This window comes from Numida meleagris, chromosome 2, assembly GCF_002078875.1.
Source record: "Numida meleagris isolate 19003 breed g44 Domestic line chromosome 2, NumMel1.0, whole genome shotgun sequence".
NCBI lineage: Eukaryota > Metazoa > Chordata > Aves > Galliformes > Numididae > Numida > Numida meleagris.
In genome coordinates, this window is record NC_034410.1 from 113,409,164 (window position 1) to 113,428,133 (window position 18,970).

General features: G+C 38.3%; 1 protein-coding gene across 3 annotated transcripts in view; it reads right to left on the minus strand.

Annotated features, from left to right (window-relative positions):
• The window catches only part of ARMC1 (armadillo repeat containing 1), a 32,225-nt gene continuing 15,698 nt past the window's right edge, over positions 2,444-18,970 (minus strand). For 2 of the 3 annotated variants that reach the window (XM_021386761.1, XM_021386759.1), the window contains exons 4-7: positions 8,771-8,960; positions 5,410-5,526; positions 5,247-5,321; positions 4,499-4,690 (exon numbers count right to left, since the gene is read on the minus strand). In XM_021386761.1, the coding sequence (XP_021242436.1) occupies positions 4,499-4,690; positions 5,247-5,321; positions 5,410-5,526; positions 8,771-8,960 (574 nt within the window). Of the gene's footprint in view, positions 4,691-5,246; positions 5,322-5,409; positions 5,527-8,770; positions 8,961-18,970 lie in introns of all 3 variants that reach the window. The other variant, XM_021386758.1, reaches the window with a different exon arrangement.

Sequence of the window (18,970 nt, forward strand, 5' to 3'; positions counted from 1 at the left end):
GCAGTTTGTAAAATGAGGACGGCGTAAAAACGCCTTGCAAAGAGCTCATGTTATGGATGTTTGTGTGTCTGTGGGACGTTAGACAAGAGCAGCGTGCCGGCTGCCCCCTGCTCACCGTGCACATGCTTGCTTGCTCCCCCTCCCTTTTTGTGAAGGAGCAGAGGGCGGCTCCCCATAGCTACATGCCAGCACACCCACAGCCAGAGCCACCCCAGCTGGAAAAGGCTATAAAGAGCAAGGCAATATTTGGAAACAGATGAGCTGCACACCCTTTTCCTCATCATTTACTGGCCTTGCCTGTGGCAGGGGGGTTGGAACTTGCTGATCCTTGAGGTCCCTTCCAACCCAAGCCATTCTATGATACTATGATTCCATGATTTACACTTAGTGCTCCGAGCAGATATGAAAGCAACGCTCCTGCAGCATGGTGGCTTTGTGGTGTTGTTTTTCATAGCTAGTATTCAGAAGGCCTTTCTACACCACTCACATATTTTACCATAGGCTTCTGGTATGAAAGCGCTTCGTATCTGGTGAACGTGGCTTTAGTTCTGCTTTTATTAGCTCCTTGGGAAACCTGGTCAGGTCAGCACAAGCACCAGCAGTTCAAGCAGTGGGCAACCAGCAGGCCTCAAACGTGAAGTGGTGCTGTGAGCAATGGGCTGTGCCCAGCTTTCCCGCAGGCCGAGGCCCAGCCACTGGGAAGGACCTGGAGAGCAGCCTAGCTCAATAGAATCAACTTCTACCACAGCAAATGGCACACAACCATGGTAAAAGCGTGCATCATCTCCGAGATACTTCTGTATCTCCAAACAACTCTAAGCTGTTTCACTGGCTTTGAATTTATTCCACAGCTCTAGCTTTTCCAGTCACTAACAAACCCGGTGCATAAATGAACAATAACATGAAGAAATTTTAATACTTAAATTCTGTACGCATCAACTTACACAGGTATACCTTACTCTATGTTTTAACCAATATACATGCAAAGTAGTGACAATTTAAATCAGATTTTTTCAATCCCGCGTGAAAAGCAGACAAAACAGGTGGTGCACTGCCCGCTCCATGTAAACAAGAAATGGGACAGCTGTACACTAAAGCTTTAGAGCAGGAATTTTAACAGCAAGTCTCACCCCTGAGGCTAATTAGCTGCTGTACCTGACTGAAGAAGTCTCCAGTGACCCCGTCGCTGACCCCTCCTGCCAAATAACAGGCTTTTAACTTTTCCTAAGAATTACAAATGGAACATGAGATGATTGAGAAGCGACTCTCATCCCTATCTTTATTTATTTTCATAATCCTTAATTTTCACCAATAGATTTGCTCAGATTTTAGGAAATCAAAATAGATGCAGAAGAAGAAACAGGACAGCCTTCTGGAAGAGGAATACAGTACAGAATGCTGCTGCTAATTTTTATTACATATGTTTTTAAACTCTGCTAGTTGACAGCTGGAGTTGTTCACAGGCAAAAAGGAGCACCCACATTTTATTTTACATTGCATGCAGTTATAGGAGTACTTCACACCTGCCAGTTTGCATCTGCCTAGGTATTCAATGTTTTCTTCTGAATTAGACCCACACAGCACACTTGCCACCAGCTTATACGGCCTATGGCAAAGCTCAGCAACATCAGCTATTTCTGTACAGAATAAGCCATAGGTGTTTGTGGAGCAGGAAAGCAAGACTATGTTGTATTTCATAATACTTCAGAATGCTTACAGTGCTCTGACAGCTGTTCACTGAGGCACAGCTATGAATCTCAATTTTGCCTCTACCTATCCCATCAGCATTTGCTCTTATTATGTAGAAACATGGTAGTGATTACTCTATTATGCTTTGCACCGGTATTACCCTAGGACAATTCAGGATCTTAAAGCATCATGCAAGGCAGTGAATTCCTTGGAAAGCAAGGAATAGCTAGAGCAACGTGAGACCACAGCTGTCTCCCAGTTCAAATTCTTTCTGGAAGCCTCTATTTTATATTTATTTATTTTTCACCTTTGTAAGTCAAAAGGCTTTCTTACCTTTCACGTGACCTCTGAAAAAGTAAAAGCATAAAATCATCATAAAATCATCAACTGTGTGCCGTTTTTTTTTATTTACAGAAAGCTTTTCAAAACCAGCTACCACAGTGAAGGTTGCTTATTTTCCCTAAGAAAATACGAACTACACACCACCAGTCAAAGAAAACTGATGTTCTAAAAAAAAGCCTAAGAATGAATTAGAGACGATGTCCTTAAGCAGCTTCTACTTACCCATTCTTTACAAAAGCTTCGTTTGAAATGGAAGTGCGCTCTAACCATACAAAAAACTCACTGTGATATGAGGCAAAGGTCTCACTAAGACTCTTAACTTGCATTCCTCTCTGTTAAATAAGATAACAATGCACTTTTAGTACCACAAAAAGCTCGAATGTCACAACCTTTAAAAAGCCAACAGCAGTCGTATTTTTAGTTATATTATCCTTTATTATTTTACAATATATTTCAAAAACTTTTACAGATGCCTTAAACTGTTCTACAAGAGCTGCAATACTGTCATAAAAGCACATCTACAGACCGAATGCACAAACAAACTTAATACCTACTGGTACTGAACCATTAATATCCAAAGGGTGTAGTCTTTTAGCAAATAGATGTGCAGCAATGCAAATGCAAACAGATGTTAATGCAGAAAAACAAACTCTGCATTCATGGCTATAGAACAGAGGACTTTTTAAACACATTTGGTACTGTAACATTCTAGACAACAATATGAGTAGTATTACATATTTAAAGCAATACATGCTCTGAAAAGCCTGTATTTTCAATCTGTGCGTGTAAACCTGAATCAAAAATAAACTAGTTATATTAAAAAACAGGAGACACCTAGTCTGCCAACAAGCTTCTTTGTTTTTTGTCCAAGAATGACAAATAACTTGGGTGGGTGAACTCTGATCTGTGTTTTTATTTTACATTATCATCCCTCTGCATTTCCGCAGTATTACAGCAGCCTGTGAATTTCCTTTTATTCCTTGTGCACGGGCACAGGGGAATAACTTTGATGCATTAAATTTTTTCTCCGAGTCTCCAAAGTGGTAAAAATAGTTAACAATATAGCAAATATATTACCACCAAAAAAAAAAAAAAAAAAAAAAGCATGGGATAATGAGGTTTATATTATTATTTGAAGTTCTCAGCTGTACTTCTCTAGTGCAACAAAGCAGTGGCACTGCAGTTTTCAAGCACTGTGTTTTGAATCCTCTCAGGCATACAGTGCATACTCAGAGCTCAGATCTATATTAGTCTCTATCTACAAAAGATTTACTTTTATTATCATTTCTGGTCACATAAATTAATAAGACACCTTTAAATCTATACTGTCTGTAAGTAACAAGGTAAAGCAAATTGTTTGTACGTGTTTTTAAGCCTGTCCAAGCTGATGTACTTTTATGGAATCCTAATGAAAGACAAGAGGAGAGAACTTACATGTCACATCTGTTAGGTAAAAAAAATAAAAAGGGTTATTAAAGTCTAAATTTATGAGTGGCACTGTGGCAAAAGAGGCATTCAGTTCTGCTTTATTCTTCAAGTTCATAAAGTTTCAGTTACCATTAAGTATTTCCTAACAGTGAACACCATTTCTCAACCAAATACAGTCTCTATCCCTCCTCAGACAGAGCCGCAATGGGCTGTCACTACCTTAGACCACAGCTTTTCTGCTACAGTCCTCCCAACTAGCCTGAAGAGCAGTCAGTGGTATTTATTATTTATATACATGAGCCAGTCACACCCATCATTACAAATATGTTCTAGTTTATTTACTGTACAATGTATGTACACATTTCTTGTGTTTACTCAATCCCTTATTTCTTAATCTCAAGCACTCCAATGGTTAAAGTCAGACTGAAAAAAAAAGCAATACACATAAAATGGTTATAAATTTCAAGTATGTAGTGATGCTAGCTTAAGAGCAAAAAGGGAGCATCGTGCTCATTCTGTGAAAGGGGTTGGCAAAAACGAAGGTAAAAAGAGAGGCAGACTATATATATTTTTTCTCTCAAGTCAGAATACAGAAAATTGAATCAAATTAGTCCAAAGGGATGCAGAAATAAAAAGGGCATTTTACTTAATACACATTTAGTTATTACGATTTTTCGTTCACAGAGGCCCTGAGTCTTAAGTTAAATGGATTCTCCCTACCATGTGTTTTACGTGAAGTCAAACTTAAAGCTCTATACGCATAAATGTTTGGTATATAATAGTGGACCCATTTTTTTAAAAAGTGAAGCAATAAAATCTACATGAAAAACAAATACAGGAACAATTTGATTGGAGGCCTCTGTCCTTTGACCCCGTCCTATCAGGCCAAATGTCCAATAAAATGTAAAATGCAGCATACATTTGCGTAATCTAAAATTTTTGTGATAATTTATTGCAAATTGCACTTGGCAGTTCACCACACCAATGGAAAACTGGCCCCCCTGTTGGCTCACACAGTCTTTTAACACCAAATACAAGTTCACCAGTAGAAAGATCTGGATAGAAAGTTTGCTGCTGTGCTGAGCCAGCTTGCTGCACCTTCTGGATGTGACCCAACACGAGACACTGCTTTATCCTGTTCCTTACTAGGGCTTTCATCTTCTGGTAAATACTCAGGTAGATCTGTATTCTGTTCTACTTCCACTGGAGTATCCTGGAATGGAACTAGCATCTGATAAAACACAAGACAATAAAATCACGTCAAATGTTGCGCCTTCAAAGAAAAAAAATGGAAGTTATATATTCAGGATTATAGGCATAGATGCTGGGAGACTCTCCCCATACATACAGTGAGTACAGAAATTGATACATCTGGAATCTACTACGCTTAGAAGATATACACAGAAAGCTCTGGCTTAACATGGAAGAAAGATACAGCTCCAAAAGACATAACTCTTCTACTATAGTTATGAAATAAAAACACTTCAGGAACTAATGCTACAAAAAAATGTTTCAATCTGATCCTTTCCATATCAAGAAAACATACTTAAGGAGGGAAACAATTACAGTATTTTTGTCCTCTTTCTAAACAGTTTAGTGATAAGTTCTACAAAAGTGTTCTATGCATATGAGTCCTGATATACAGTACTCTTTGTTCTCCTTATGCATGGGTATTAGTCCCAGTTACAAGATTTTGCATGACATCAGGTGTTATGCACACAGTGGTGCTCATATGAGAAATAGAGTCAAGCTAAAGAAATTTCTATTTAGAAAGATACATATCCTACCTCCTCACCACTTTCACTTTTTACAACTTGCTGTGCCTTCATAACTTTGGTTGATGCTATTGCCGTTGCCAAAGCCTAGAACAAGTACAAAGAAAAATAATCAAGAACTTAACATGACAGAAATGTAATAATGTGAGGATCTGGAGAATTACTGAGCAATTACCTCTGCTTTTAAGTCTGAGCGAATTCGGACCACGCATCTTTGAACAGCCATTTGAAATGTAAAACTAATAACACCTTTTATTTTCAGCAAAGCCTCTTCACAAAGATTTCTTCGAGACTAGGAAAAAAAAAAGCACCGCATATAAAGTATTTACATAATACACTGTGTAAAAGCTAACAATTGCTAAGGAATTCCTGTACATCCGACTGAAGGCAGGTAGTTACTCAACAGCAATTACGTAAAATAAAAACTAAGACTTATATTTCAGTGCACAAATATTAGACTCTCTTGCCACAAAAAAAAAAAAAGAAGAAGAAAAAAGAACTGCTTACACTTTAGAAATCAAAGAAGGATGGAATCAACTGTAAATAATTAGAGAAAAATGCTGAAAAGCAAAGAATGTTTTTCTCCGTATGATCAGCTAAACAGTCCCCTCTGGTTAAGTTCTGATTGACTGAAGTGCTCATTGATGAGTAGTTAGTGTTTAAGTTGCTATTTATCAGACACCTTGCATCCATACTGACTGAAAGCATCAGAGCAGCTGTTCTGTCTTGCAGTTGCTTCATCTGTGGCAGCTCATGGACATCACTACACAGCGTTATTTCAAAAGGGAAAATATTTGGTTGATAACCCTTGGAATGTTATATTTAAAGCAAGTGACATTGCCTACTGTGCTGTAGCATTACATCGATCTGTACTACTTGCATCTGTTCTATATTATCTTAGAATGTTCTATTTTTCTTTCCTTTTAGTATGTGCATGACAAGACAGTTGTAACAAAACGGAATAAAATGTATTTGGAGAGACTGCTAGCACAGAGGGGAAAAAATGAAAAGATGCACTGTATCAAAAATAAACTGACAATATTACAAAGGTTCAAAATAATGATGTTTTTAACTTTTAGTCCAAGTTTCTGCGATGTTTTAAATGCTAAGTTATTTCAAAGCATATTGATGTTAGTTCCCAAATACCTACTGGTCAGCACCTGGGACAGTTTCATGCACAAAAAGTAAATAAACTTATTTTAATCTCTCAAAGAACTGACTGAAACAGTTTGTTGTCAGTAGTTTAACGCGTGCAATGAAACAATTCATTTGTGTAAGTTTACGTATTGAAACAATTAACATTTTTGACAATTAAAAAAAATTAACGTTGCCAGTCAGGCTGTATTTATTATACAAGAAGTATCTGATGCAAAGATCATAGGCTGCCTTCCATGAGTGAATATCTAAACTACTTTTAGACACAAGAAGCAATTCATTTGTAGCTTCTTGGCCTAAATAAAGAACAGTTGTATGGCAATGCTGTAATAGAACTTGGTTTTTTACTCTGAGAGCCCAAGCTGAGTCACCTTAGGCACCTCAGTTTAACTCAGAACAAGACTTTCAGTGATCAGGTAACTCATCTTCGTAAAGATACTTCTTAAGGATAACACTTACCAACACCCATTCAGAACCCAGAACAAGCTGCAAGTTTGGTACCCTCCAGCTTTGCTGAACAAATACCTTTCACAAAGTATGCCTAACTATGGCAATAAGGCACAAAACCCATCAAAATCTAATTCTTGAACTACTGCTTCTTTTATTTTTAAGCTTATAATCGAATTTAATAATTACACCTTAAAACAAAAACATCCTACTGCACACTAAATAACAATTGACCTTTCCCCTCTCTTAGTGAAGTAATCAATACTTACTATTTGAGGTTTCAAAATACACAGTAACGTTAGGACTTGTCATCTTTCCTAACAGCAGCTTTTTGTCTCTAATCCAAATGACTGAAAAAACCCACAGGTAAACTAAGAACATGGAATTTACAGCCCTGCATTTATTTACTATGCTGCCTAACACTCCTGTGTCTCAGCTAACATTCTTTGCTGGTTAAGGAGGGTATAAACTGTTGAATGAAACTAAGCTGCTTTTATTGTTCACAACTTATTCCAGCATTTTTAACAGCACTATAGGGATGTTTAACTGTTGGATGGGAATCTGGAGTATCACTAGCATTTCTTTAATCAACTGATGAAATACAGAGCTATTTACACTGCACATCTCCAGCTAGCACACAGTCAGATTGCTCTTTTCTTCAACAATGAGCTAAGAAAGCATGCTGGTGTGCTCCAGGCAACAACAGAACCCTGCAGTTTTGCTCTCTGGATCTGAATATCTAAATTTCTTACACTTCTTCAGAGTAACAGCGAATACCTTTGTCTCAGCTCTTAAAACTCCACATATCTGCCTAGGTTCCATATGTCAAAGTACACACAAAAATGTTTTTAAGATAGAATCAGACTACAATTAGCACATCTAAACTCACAGTCAAAGTGGATGAAATTTCTTTCTTGGAGAGACCTATAAATAAATAAACCAATTACAAGCGTAAAAACAAAAAACAACCAACGAAGAAAACCAACAAAAAAAAACCAACCAAACCAGGAAACGTACACTTCAGAGTACAAAAAATGATGGTCTTGACAAAGAACTGCCTTTCTAGGCAGAGCAAGTGGTGGAAAGACAAAACTGTAAAAAATATTTACTCTGCATAAAGTGAGCTAGAACAGCATGTTATTTCTAAAGCAATTAACTATGGTCTTATGAAAACAGTACGACGGGCATGCTGTTGATAAACTGGGGTTGTGGACACGCTTACTTGGCAAAATGTTAAGCAACAAAGCAAAGGATCAGGTTTGATCATTTAAAATGGGTACAAAACCAAAGATACAGAGTCCGGAGGGCACTTGTGGATAACATGCTTAAACAGTCTACATGCTGTTTGGCAGCCGTAAAAAGGCAAACATGGCCCTGGGGTGTTATCTACAGGGGTACGGTAGATAAATCCGTAGAAGTAATTCTGACATTATATAAAGACTCAGTGAGACCTCATTAACTCAAATGCCATTCTGGTCAGTACAGTAGAAAAGATCTCACAGTCAATGAAAAGATGTAGCAAAACCAACTCAAAGAAAACACCAGTGTTTCCAAATTAAGGCTAATAAGAAACAGCAATTTAGATCTCCTACATATAAGGAAATTTTTCTATTTTTTAGATTGATACAAGCAGAAGATACCGAGTGAAACTGCTGAAGGCACCTTGTTTATTCCATTCTTTCTTGAAAAAGAAAGGAAAAGCAGGAACAAAGTAGTTTTAGCGCAGTTAAAAAAGGAAACTTGCCTTAAAAACATCTTTAGACATTTTGAGGATGCTCAATTTACACAAGATTTTATATAAATCCTGTGGTATGAAACATAACTCAAAGAAACTGCTGATGATATCACAACTAGCTTGAACACATTACTTCTGTGTGCAGAACACATCTCAGTACAGTATGCTTTATTTACACAAGCGCTGAGGGTTTCCTTACCGAATCATCAAGGCCATCTATATGTAAAACCACTGTCTTAGCACGTTTATTTGTGCTGCCAAGGAAAAACTGAGCTTTCCGTCGACGATAATTCATTTCGTTCGCATTGTCCATGTCTGACATGTTGGAAGACTGAAGGATGTCATAGACTTCAGAAGCCAGAAGTTTAGTCTCTCCAGGCGTAGTGGTCCTTAAAGAAAAAGGGATTAAGATGTGTAAAGATTTACTTCTACATTAGTTCTGCAGCTATCACTTATATCCTAAAAACTGAAATTCTCCACGTGCTACAGAAATATAATTATACAGTCAATACATAGCAAAAATGTTAAAAAGGACTTCTAAAAAGGAAAACCAAAAAAATCCAACAGTACTCAAGTCAATGAACAGCATAGTCAACCACTTTCTGTCATTTGTATCTAGCTAAAAATGAGTCTTTAGGCCACTTTTGTACTCATGAGTTCCTGTTCTACCATTCACATTTTAGCGCTCTCAACTAAACAGAACTTGGTCATGCTTGTTTTCACTCCTTACAAGGCATCACGCAAATGAGAGACCGAAAGCTACAACTAAAACTTTATTGGAGCTTGGGATTACAGAAATCTATTTCCTTATTACTCACACTCCCAATTTTTAAGTTGTTTTAATTCTTACATAATCATAAACAAATCATGGTTCTCAAACTACATGAATACAGTTTACATTAGCTGGACAACTCGAAACAAAAAGCAGCAATAAATTCTCAGTACACTAACATTACTTCAGTAACATCAAGGTTTGTTGTTTTTTTTTTTTAAGTAAAAATCTTCAAGTGCCTTGAGATACATTTTATTTTCCACTCTCCTCATTACATAACAAAAATTGTCTCTCTAAGGAACTGTAGCCTTTGCAAACGTTTTCTTCTCAAAAGTTGCTGAGCAACAACAGCAATGTAGAATCCCAGATTATCTTAAAAATCTAAAGAATATGCACTTTTTAGATAGAAAAGTGCAGATATAGTCTGAACATATATTAATTTCTTATGATTAATGAAAACTAATTTTAATAAAGAATATAAATCTATTGTCCAAACTCATCCTTGTTTTAATTACACCACTGATTTAAATCCACATGCAGAAACAAAATTATTATAGCATGAGCATGCAATTAATCTTAAAATAATGAATCAGAGCTTTACTGTTTTGTTTAGCAAAGACCAAATAATTAACAAATACATTTAGAATTATTATTTTTTTTGTTACCTATTTTACTTTCTTAACTACCACATGGTAAACATCTTCTCCATCCTAGCGTATGGCCAAGAAAGAACACTGAAGCAAGCATGTTAGGAATAGGCTGGATACTAGGAAAAATTTCTTCTCAGAAAGAGTGGTAATGCATTGGAACAGGCTGTGCAGGGAAGTGGTGGAGTCACCATCCCCGGAAACATTCAAGAACCATGTGGATGTGGCACTGAGGAACATGGGTTAGGGGGCATAGTGGGGATGGCTTGACAGCTGGAGTAGATGACCATAGCGGCCACTTCCAACCTAAATGATTCTATGAATTCTCAACCTGTGGGACTACCAGTTAGCCTTCTTTCCTTTTCCTTCTGTGAACAACGATTTGGGCAGCACCCCTTCAGAGAAGAAAACCTGAGTTCTTGTGGTCACTCAGCACATTAGTGAGCATTAGCATTCAAAGAAAAGAAGAGGGAATAACAAGTCATTACCTAAACCTAAATGTAATAAGAAAACAACCAAGACCCAAAATAGCAAAGCACTTTAGCACACGTGCAACTTTTAAATACATGTTTACATTCTGCTTTTTCACAGGGGAAAATAAAATGCTTAAATCAATACAGAGAAACAAGTGCCGAAAACTCATGAGGACTTCTACTTGATCCTCCCATAATTCAATAGATAAAGTAACAGAACAGGAGATAAAGTTTAAGAGCAAAGCCATGCAAGCTGATGTCTTGAGTTGGTAATAAACTAGCTTGTGCAGAAGTGACACCTTATCAAGACACTAAGAAATTTCCCAGACATTAGTTTTGGCAAATTCTTGCAACCAAAAATTTAAAAAAATCACATCAAGTGAGTTACGGAGAATCACAGAGGTTGGAAGGAACCTCTGGAGATCATCAAGTCCAACTCCCCTGCTAAAGCAAGTTCCCTACAGTACATTGGACAACAAAGCACCCAGGTGGGTTATGAATATCTCTGGAGAAGATTCCACAACCCCTCTGGGCAGCCTGCTCCAGTGCTCTGTCACCCTCACAGTAAAGTCTTTCCTCATGTTTGTATGGAACTTCCTGTGTTCCAGTCTGTGCCCACTGGCCCTTGTTCTTTCTGTCACTAGGCACCACTGAAAAGAGCCTGGCCACATCCACTTGACTCCCACCCTTTAGATGTTTATAAGCACTGATAAGATTCACCCCTCAGTCTCCTCCAGGCTGAACAGTCCCAGCTCTCTCAGCCTTTCCTCATAAGGAAGATGCTCCAGGCCCCTCACCATCTCTGTAGCCATCCAGTGGAGAGTCTCTGGAAGCTCCCTGTCTTTCTCAAACTGGGGAGCCTAGAACTGGACTCAGTACTCCAGATGTGGCCTCACCAGGGCAGAGTAGAGGGGGAGGATCATCTCTCTCCACCTGCTGGCCGTATTCCTTTTAATGCACCCCAGGATCCCACTGGCCTACTTGGCCACAAGGGCACACTGCTGGTCCATGGCCAACCTGCTGGCCACCAGGACCCCCAGGTCCTTCTCTGTAGAACTATGCGTACTTCTAACAGGTCAGCCCCTAACCTGTACTGATGAATGCAGCTATTCCTCTCCAGGTATAGGAATCCGTGCTTGCCCTTGGTGAACCTCATCAGGTTCCTCCCCACCCAACTCTCCAGCCTGCTGCTGTTATTTGATACTAGTACTTTAAATTATTCCCAAAACAAGTCTACATAGGTAAATTTTCTGTAATTTTCGTATGAAAGATCAGTACCATCTACCACTGTGTTGCAGATGATAACATGAATTATTCTTCTTCTACATTTACACAAGTCCCAAACACAAGATTTTACTCTTAAAAAAGTAGAATCTGATGAGCTGAATGAGTGACTGTGTAACAAAAAGAGCCTGAAGTTCACACACTACAAATGACATAATATGTGACACAAGAATGTCAGATTGCAAGACAATCTCAAAAATAACAATAATAAAACAAAACACACCGTTTTATTTTGAGTACTTATACTTTCAGCAGCTCAGTTAAAAAAAAATCAACAAAATCTCCCACAAAACCTTCTATAATCAAACGTACTAGTAAAATGAGTGAATACAAGTTTTGCATCAGTCAGTTACACATTCATTAAAGCAATTTATGCAACAGCTATGAAAACAACAGAAACCTTAATTTCCCTTAGAAAAACATTCATCTGTAAATCAACAAGTATAATAAACCCTCTCTACTGTAAAACCAAAGTGATGCTCAACACTATTTTTATGCAATATTTTTGTAACAGAAAAAACCAACAAAAAACCAACAAAAAACCCAACAAAACTACATGCAACATTGAAAAATATTAGAATAACAAAAGCATTAAAAAAAAACTTGACGCATGGGCTGTGATTTCGGTGCCTGAAATGAGGAAAAAAAATGAGACCTGAAGAGAAGAGGGTTCTGAAGACATCACTGCAAGCCCTCTCATGAAGTGTGCTTCAGTGGTTTCTGACACCCTTATTCACAGCCATCCAATCCAGCCTCCCACCACTGCCAGAGCAGCAGAAGCAAACTCCTTTTTACTTTTCTGCCATCCTTCTTGTATGGTACTTCATCACCAAAGAAAGCGTAGGAACCGATTACTGACTCGCTATGTAGTTCCTAGTCTTCAGCTGCTAGGGAAATGATAGTCTCTGGCTGGAGTAAAGGGAGAGTAAGAAAGAGTTGGCGGTAACATCTTACAATACTTCAGCAAGATTTAGAAGATGCCTGTCAGAAACCCAAACCTTTAATTTTAACTGTCTTCTTGAATTCCTGTCAACCTAGATTGCTGCCTGTCCTTCCATTATGTTCACTCAAGGCTGGCTGTGTAAGTATGATGGACACAGAATCCAAGTGACATGTGCTGTATCTGTGAGAAGAGGATGCAAGAAACATTTCTCATTTTCTTTGAAATTAAAAATAACTTTGTAAACACGGACCAAATGCTGCAGATGTTTTTAACATTTTTTTAAATCAGGACTTAATATTTTAAGGTAGGCCTTAACAAGAACATTAATGGCCACAAGTCCAAAGGTGTATTTGACGTGTGTAAAGTATGCATGCTTGGACGCATAGCATTACGGCTGTATCATAAGCATGTGATCTAAGCACACACGCAGCATCATAAATGATAACAGAATGTGCCCAGCAGCCTTCCTAGTATAGTCGTATCTGACGTAAATGTAATGTAGACAGTTGTGTTTCTTCCTTTAGAAGCATAGAGGTTGAGGAAGACTAATGTAAAAGTGTCTTTCTCCAAATGGGGAAAATCCAGGACACAAATATTTACTTTTATATATTTTTACATATATATTTTATGTATTTTTATATACGCATGTGCGCATGAATAAAAAACCTACTCTATCCTTTCTAAAACTATAATTTTGTATATGTATTTCTTTAATAGAAACATATGCACATATGCACCCCCGAATCAGGAGAAACAGATGCAACTACAACCCTGCTTGAAGTACAGCAGACCCTGTGAAAATGCACAGAAACCATTACATGCCTTTCCTTAATGGCATACACTACACTTTAAAGAAATATTAACTAAACTGACAACAGAAATACTATAATGAAATTTCATTAGAATGTTCATGCTGAGTTTATAACCTAGAGACAGGAGGCTTTCAAATTAAGAAGGGTTTGCCAGAGATTCAATGACATCTCAGATTCTATCAAAAAGACTTGTGTCATTTAACACCATGCTTAAAGCCCAGTCGCACCTCTACAATGACACTGCTTTTGGTTGTATTTAATCAATATGTGATGAGAATTCAAGGCTCTTGAAAATCTTTCAGTCATCACTGCAGCTGGGAGAGGTGCCTGGGAACAAGAGGAAAGCAACTGTCACACCTATCTTCAACAGAAGCAAGGAGGACCCACAGAACTACAGGCTGGTCGATCCCTGGGAAGGTGGTGGAGCAGCTAATCAATCCTAATCAATTTCCAGGAACATAAAGGAGAAGGTGATTAGGAGAAGTCAGTATTGATTCACCAAGGAGAAGTCTTACTCGGCCCAGAGGGTGGTGATCAGCACAAAGCCTGACTGCAGGCTGCATTCCCCAGCAGTTAATGACGGGTCCAGTTCTGTTCAACATCTTCACTAATGGTCTGGGTCATAGTGAACCCTCAGAAAGTTTGCAGATGACACAAAACTGGGTGGTGAACGTCCGACTCACCAGAGGGTCGTGCTGCCATCCAGGGGGACCTTGACAGGCTGGAGAAATTAGCTGACAAGAACTTGATGAAGTTCAACAAGAAGTGCAGAGTCCTGCACCTGCAGAGGATCAACCCCTGGCATCAGTACATGCTGCAGCCACCCAGCTGGAAAGCAGCTTGACAGAAAATGTGCTGGTGGACACCGGCTTGAACACGAGCCAGCAGCATACCCTTGACACAAATAAAGCTAATGGCAACTGTGCTGCGTTAGGCAAAGTCTTATCAGCAGGTCATGGGAGGTAACGCTTCCCCTCTACTCAGCACTGGTGAGGCCACACCTGGAATGCTGTGTCCAGACAGGCCCAAAGCTGGGACTGTTCAACCTAAAGAAGAAAAGGCTCAGGGTGATTTTATGCAACGAAGATGGAGTTTGGTTCTTTTTAGCAGTGCCCAGTGGCAGAACAAGAGGCAATGGGCACAAACAGAAATACAGGAGTGTCTGCCTGAACATCAGGAAACATTTTTTTCACTGCGATGGTGCCTGAGCACTGGCATAGGTTGCCCAGAGGTTGCAGTCTCTCCCTTCTCCAAAAGCTGCCTGGACATGGGCCTGGGCACCCCGCTTTGTGTGTCCCTGCTTGTGCAGGATTCATACCAGATGGACCTAGAGGTCTTGCCAGCTTCATCTGTTCCATGATTCTGTGAAAACCTTTAGAAAGTTCAACTGAATGCCACACTAAGTTACCTACTCACAGACATCTAACATGAATTGAAGGTGAAAACAACTCCAAGATTTTATTTCTATAATAAATATCATTCATTGTAGTAAATGTGGTATCCTGTATGGAAAAAAAAAAGCGCGCAAGCCAGAACTTAATGAATTGGCATGAATTCTTTCCAAATTTATTGGGCAAATGCAATTGTATTATGCCCTTAAGACTACTGATATATTTTATTTCCAGGTGACCAATTTCTCTCAGAGTTCATTCTCCTTATATTCAAAGGCTGAAACTGTCGCTACCTAAAGGAGTAGTAAATTGCAAAGAATTGCTATATTCTGTGAGATAGAAAAAAAACACTAATCCTTGATTCTAGAAGTGAGACACAGTGATTGACACAGTTTTGATGAAAACTTGAGCATGAATGACAAGCCTAAAGAAGGAGCATGGTATTAGAGAAAAAGCAATCTGTTTCAAGACAGTTATCTGATCTGGCTGTTTTTTTCGGGCTGTTCTGCTCCAGTGCCAGGGCAGGATTCTTTCTTATCTCGAAGAACGTTGCTCTTTCTTGTGTGCTTTTTGTGCATCCCATGATATGTTGGTCTCACAAGCATATGGCCACTCTCCTGACTCATTCCAGGCAGCAGGCAAGGCATTTGAAAGCAACCCAAAAAGGAGTACTACTTCAGCATACACTTTCACACAGTCCCAGGAAGGTGCTAGCACCATGCTATCCCTTACTGTACATCACTTGTTCAGCTTCCTCTAGCCTCAAAACAAATAGTAAAGACCAGATAACATTATAAAGCTGTTGTCAAGAAGGATCACCACCCACTTTCTTTAAAATAAGTCAAAATTCTCAAGCGCGTGGACAGCAGGATGCTTACATATCTGAAAGCAACATATCAGCATAGCAGTAGGTTAATGATCAGAAATCAATGCATAGGGAAAACAATAGAGTCTACAGGACTGGGATGTCTGAAGTGACACTCTGAGCTGCAGCACTACAAACCTCTAAATCCAGAAATCAAGTTGCTGGACTGCTCAATGTCTGAGTGCAGTTGTGTGTGTGACAGCACCCTAATGGTATCAGCCAAGTGCTAGCTATACATCACCTTTATTTACTCCAAGGCTGGCACACAATGTAAACGAGGCAGGGACAGACAGACTTTCCTAGAGTGTTCTCCAGACCTGCAAGATGCTAGTCTTCCAGTCTCTACTTGCACTACTGGTCTTGACAATTTGACCACAAGATATTAAGCTGGGAGAAGGTTGGAACCAAAGAAGGAAACCAGATGTCCTCAAGTTGATTTTGTTCTAAAAACAAGAGATACTTCACCGATGTTAGGAATGAAGATTGAATTTCCCAGTGCCACTTCCAGCTCAGCTTAAGTCTGATCTTAGAAATTCAGAGAAACCTCACTGAAATACCGTGATGGTCTCAAGACTATTAAGAAAAAAAAAAAACACCTAAACTACACTGTATTAAACACAAGTTGCAAATCTGAGTAAAATCACAGTACAATTCATAAGCTACTGTGAAGTCAGTGACCGCAATATAATCTTAAACATCTAGCAAACAGAATAATTACCTAGTGCTTAGATTGTTCCCTTGATTTATTCTATTGTCCTCTGATCACAAGAAGAGAACAAAATTTCAAGAATGGGATAACAGACTTGAACATATGCCATATGCTTAACCCATCTATTCATCCAATTTTGTTTAACTCTTGCTATTTATATGCTAAATGGAGATCAACTTTTGATCTTCCACAGCTTGCTTTCTACCATATGGACATATTCTCCATCACAAAAAAAAAAAAAAAAAAAGAAAAAACCAAGGCCTGTTACTCAACTAAACTCAAAAGGCTTCAGAGTAGCATTTGCTAGACAAGAGTCTGTGTAACAGACACAAACTCCACTTCAAATTTCACAGTAGCTAGTCTTAACATCTTGCCTGCTAATGAACAGTAATTATTTAATGGCCTTATATGACAAATCATGTTCATTACACGGCTTCGGCAAATTGCACTGACGTCAAAAAAAATCTTATGGGTGAAATTGCTCTTTGGTCCTTTCCGGTGCAAGATATCAAATGCTGGAATTACAAAGGTAATCCTTCCCAATAATAATGCTGTAGCAATCAGGCAGGAGTATTGGTAGTAATTAATTTAGGCTCTGTCCATAAGATTTTAGGAAAATGAAGGTAGCTAAACGTCACTTGTTGTATTAGCAAGTACTCTAATGCCATTAAGTTTGTCACGTAATAATAATACACAATGATAGTACATCATTATTAAACGTTTTCAAGAAACGTTTAGATATAGCGTTGAGAGACATGGTTTAGTGGGGTTATTGTTGGTAGGTGGATGGTTGGACTAGGTGATCTTGTAGGTCTTTTCCAACCTAGCTAATTCTATGATTCTATGATTATATGGAAAATCCTTATGAACCTTCAAACACAGTTCAGTGTTTGAGTGCCACGCTTCATCTGTTTATTGCCCTGAAATTTTCTGGACAAAGTGAAAGAAAAAAAGGTTGCAAACTTAGGTTTCCTTAAACATAAGCTGCGTAAACAACAAGCGTTAAATTACAGCACCAACCTATAGAGGAGGAAAAAATTAGAATCACAGAATCACTAAGGTTGGAAAAGACCTACAAGATCATCCAGAAATTAGATTTGGATGGGCTTATTCATACAGAAGCTCTGTTCTTGATGTATTTGCCAATATAGTTAATATTTACCTATTCAGCAGAGACACGAAGTAGGTAACTTTAAAAGCAATGACTAATTTAGACGTATCGTTTTTTTCTTGAACTACTTGTTTGCAATTGATTGTGGGGTTGTTGTTTGGTTTTTTTTTTGCTTTACAAAGCAAGCCAGTATTACTAGCAGCTTCAATGCTACCCAAAAGGACAGCACTCTTCTTTTTTTTTTTGTAGAGACCCTTTGCATGAAGGTAAAAAGCCAGGGACAAGCATCATCTGCGTACTGTAATCCAAAAGCAGACATTTGACACTGGCAAGGAAAGATGAGAAACCTCGCAGAACTAAGTATCTGCCTCCTCACATTTCACAGATAAATGGCTCTAGACTACAGTACTGTCAACCCACACCTGCAGTATTAAATACTTCACAACACCCTTTGCTATTTTCATTTCAAAGCACCTTAAGCTTCCTTTGCTCTTTATTTTAGTGAGCTGTCAGAAAAAGTCAGCGTATCATTGAAGAACCTACCTCAGCACTTTTTCTTGTAAACTCAATAGTAACCAGTGAAGGTCACTATTTCTAAAATACTTCGACATCAGCTGACTACAAGGTTTATTGAGTGTTAAAGGCACCCTGAGTTGCCACTATTCCTGTCTCTTCTGCCAATCCACATAAAATCTTTTTCCTCCCACTTCAGTACTGCATCCCACCACAAAGAAACAGAATGCTTTCCTTTTGGCACGCCACATCAAGCAAGTTTTGATGCACTTAAATTCAGCACAATAGTAATTTTTTTTTCTTGCCATACAGTACACAACTTTCAAATATAAATTCAGATTCTATTGTTTAGTACATCAGGACTCTTCCAAGACTGTAAATAATTTCATTTTTTAATATTCAAAACCATAGTGCTTCGAGAGACCATTATTTGTTTAAACACAAAGTCTGCAGAAAAAATAGGAGTTAAAAAACACCTTAAGCTCACACTAATTTGTCAAATAGTTAACTTCATGCTCCAGACAGTTTCTAAGTAAGGAAGAAATTGGCTGAGATTTTGAGCAGAAATGTATTTAAAACCTTTTAAGTATTTTATATTTTACACATTTTTTGCAGTTTCAGAGTTCTCTTTCATTCTGCAATATTCTTCACAGTATCACTTGCCCATAATGAAAAACTACTAGATCATTTTCAAACTTCCCAACTCATTTCTTCACTTCTATGTAAAAAAGCACTGAAAGTAATTATGATTGTTGCCCACTCTTACAAAAAATAAATACTCTGCCATGGTTCCTGAGACAGAGACCAAATGATGAAAAGCAATGCAACCAACAGCCATGATGCACATGCCGGATATCAAGTGGAAGGTTATATGGTAGT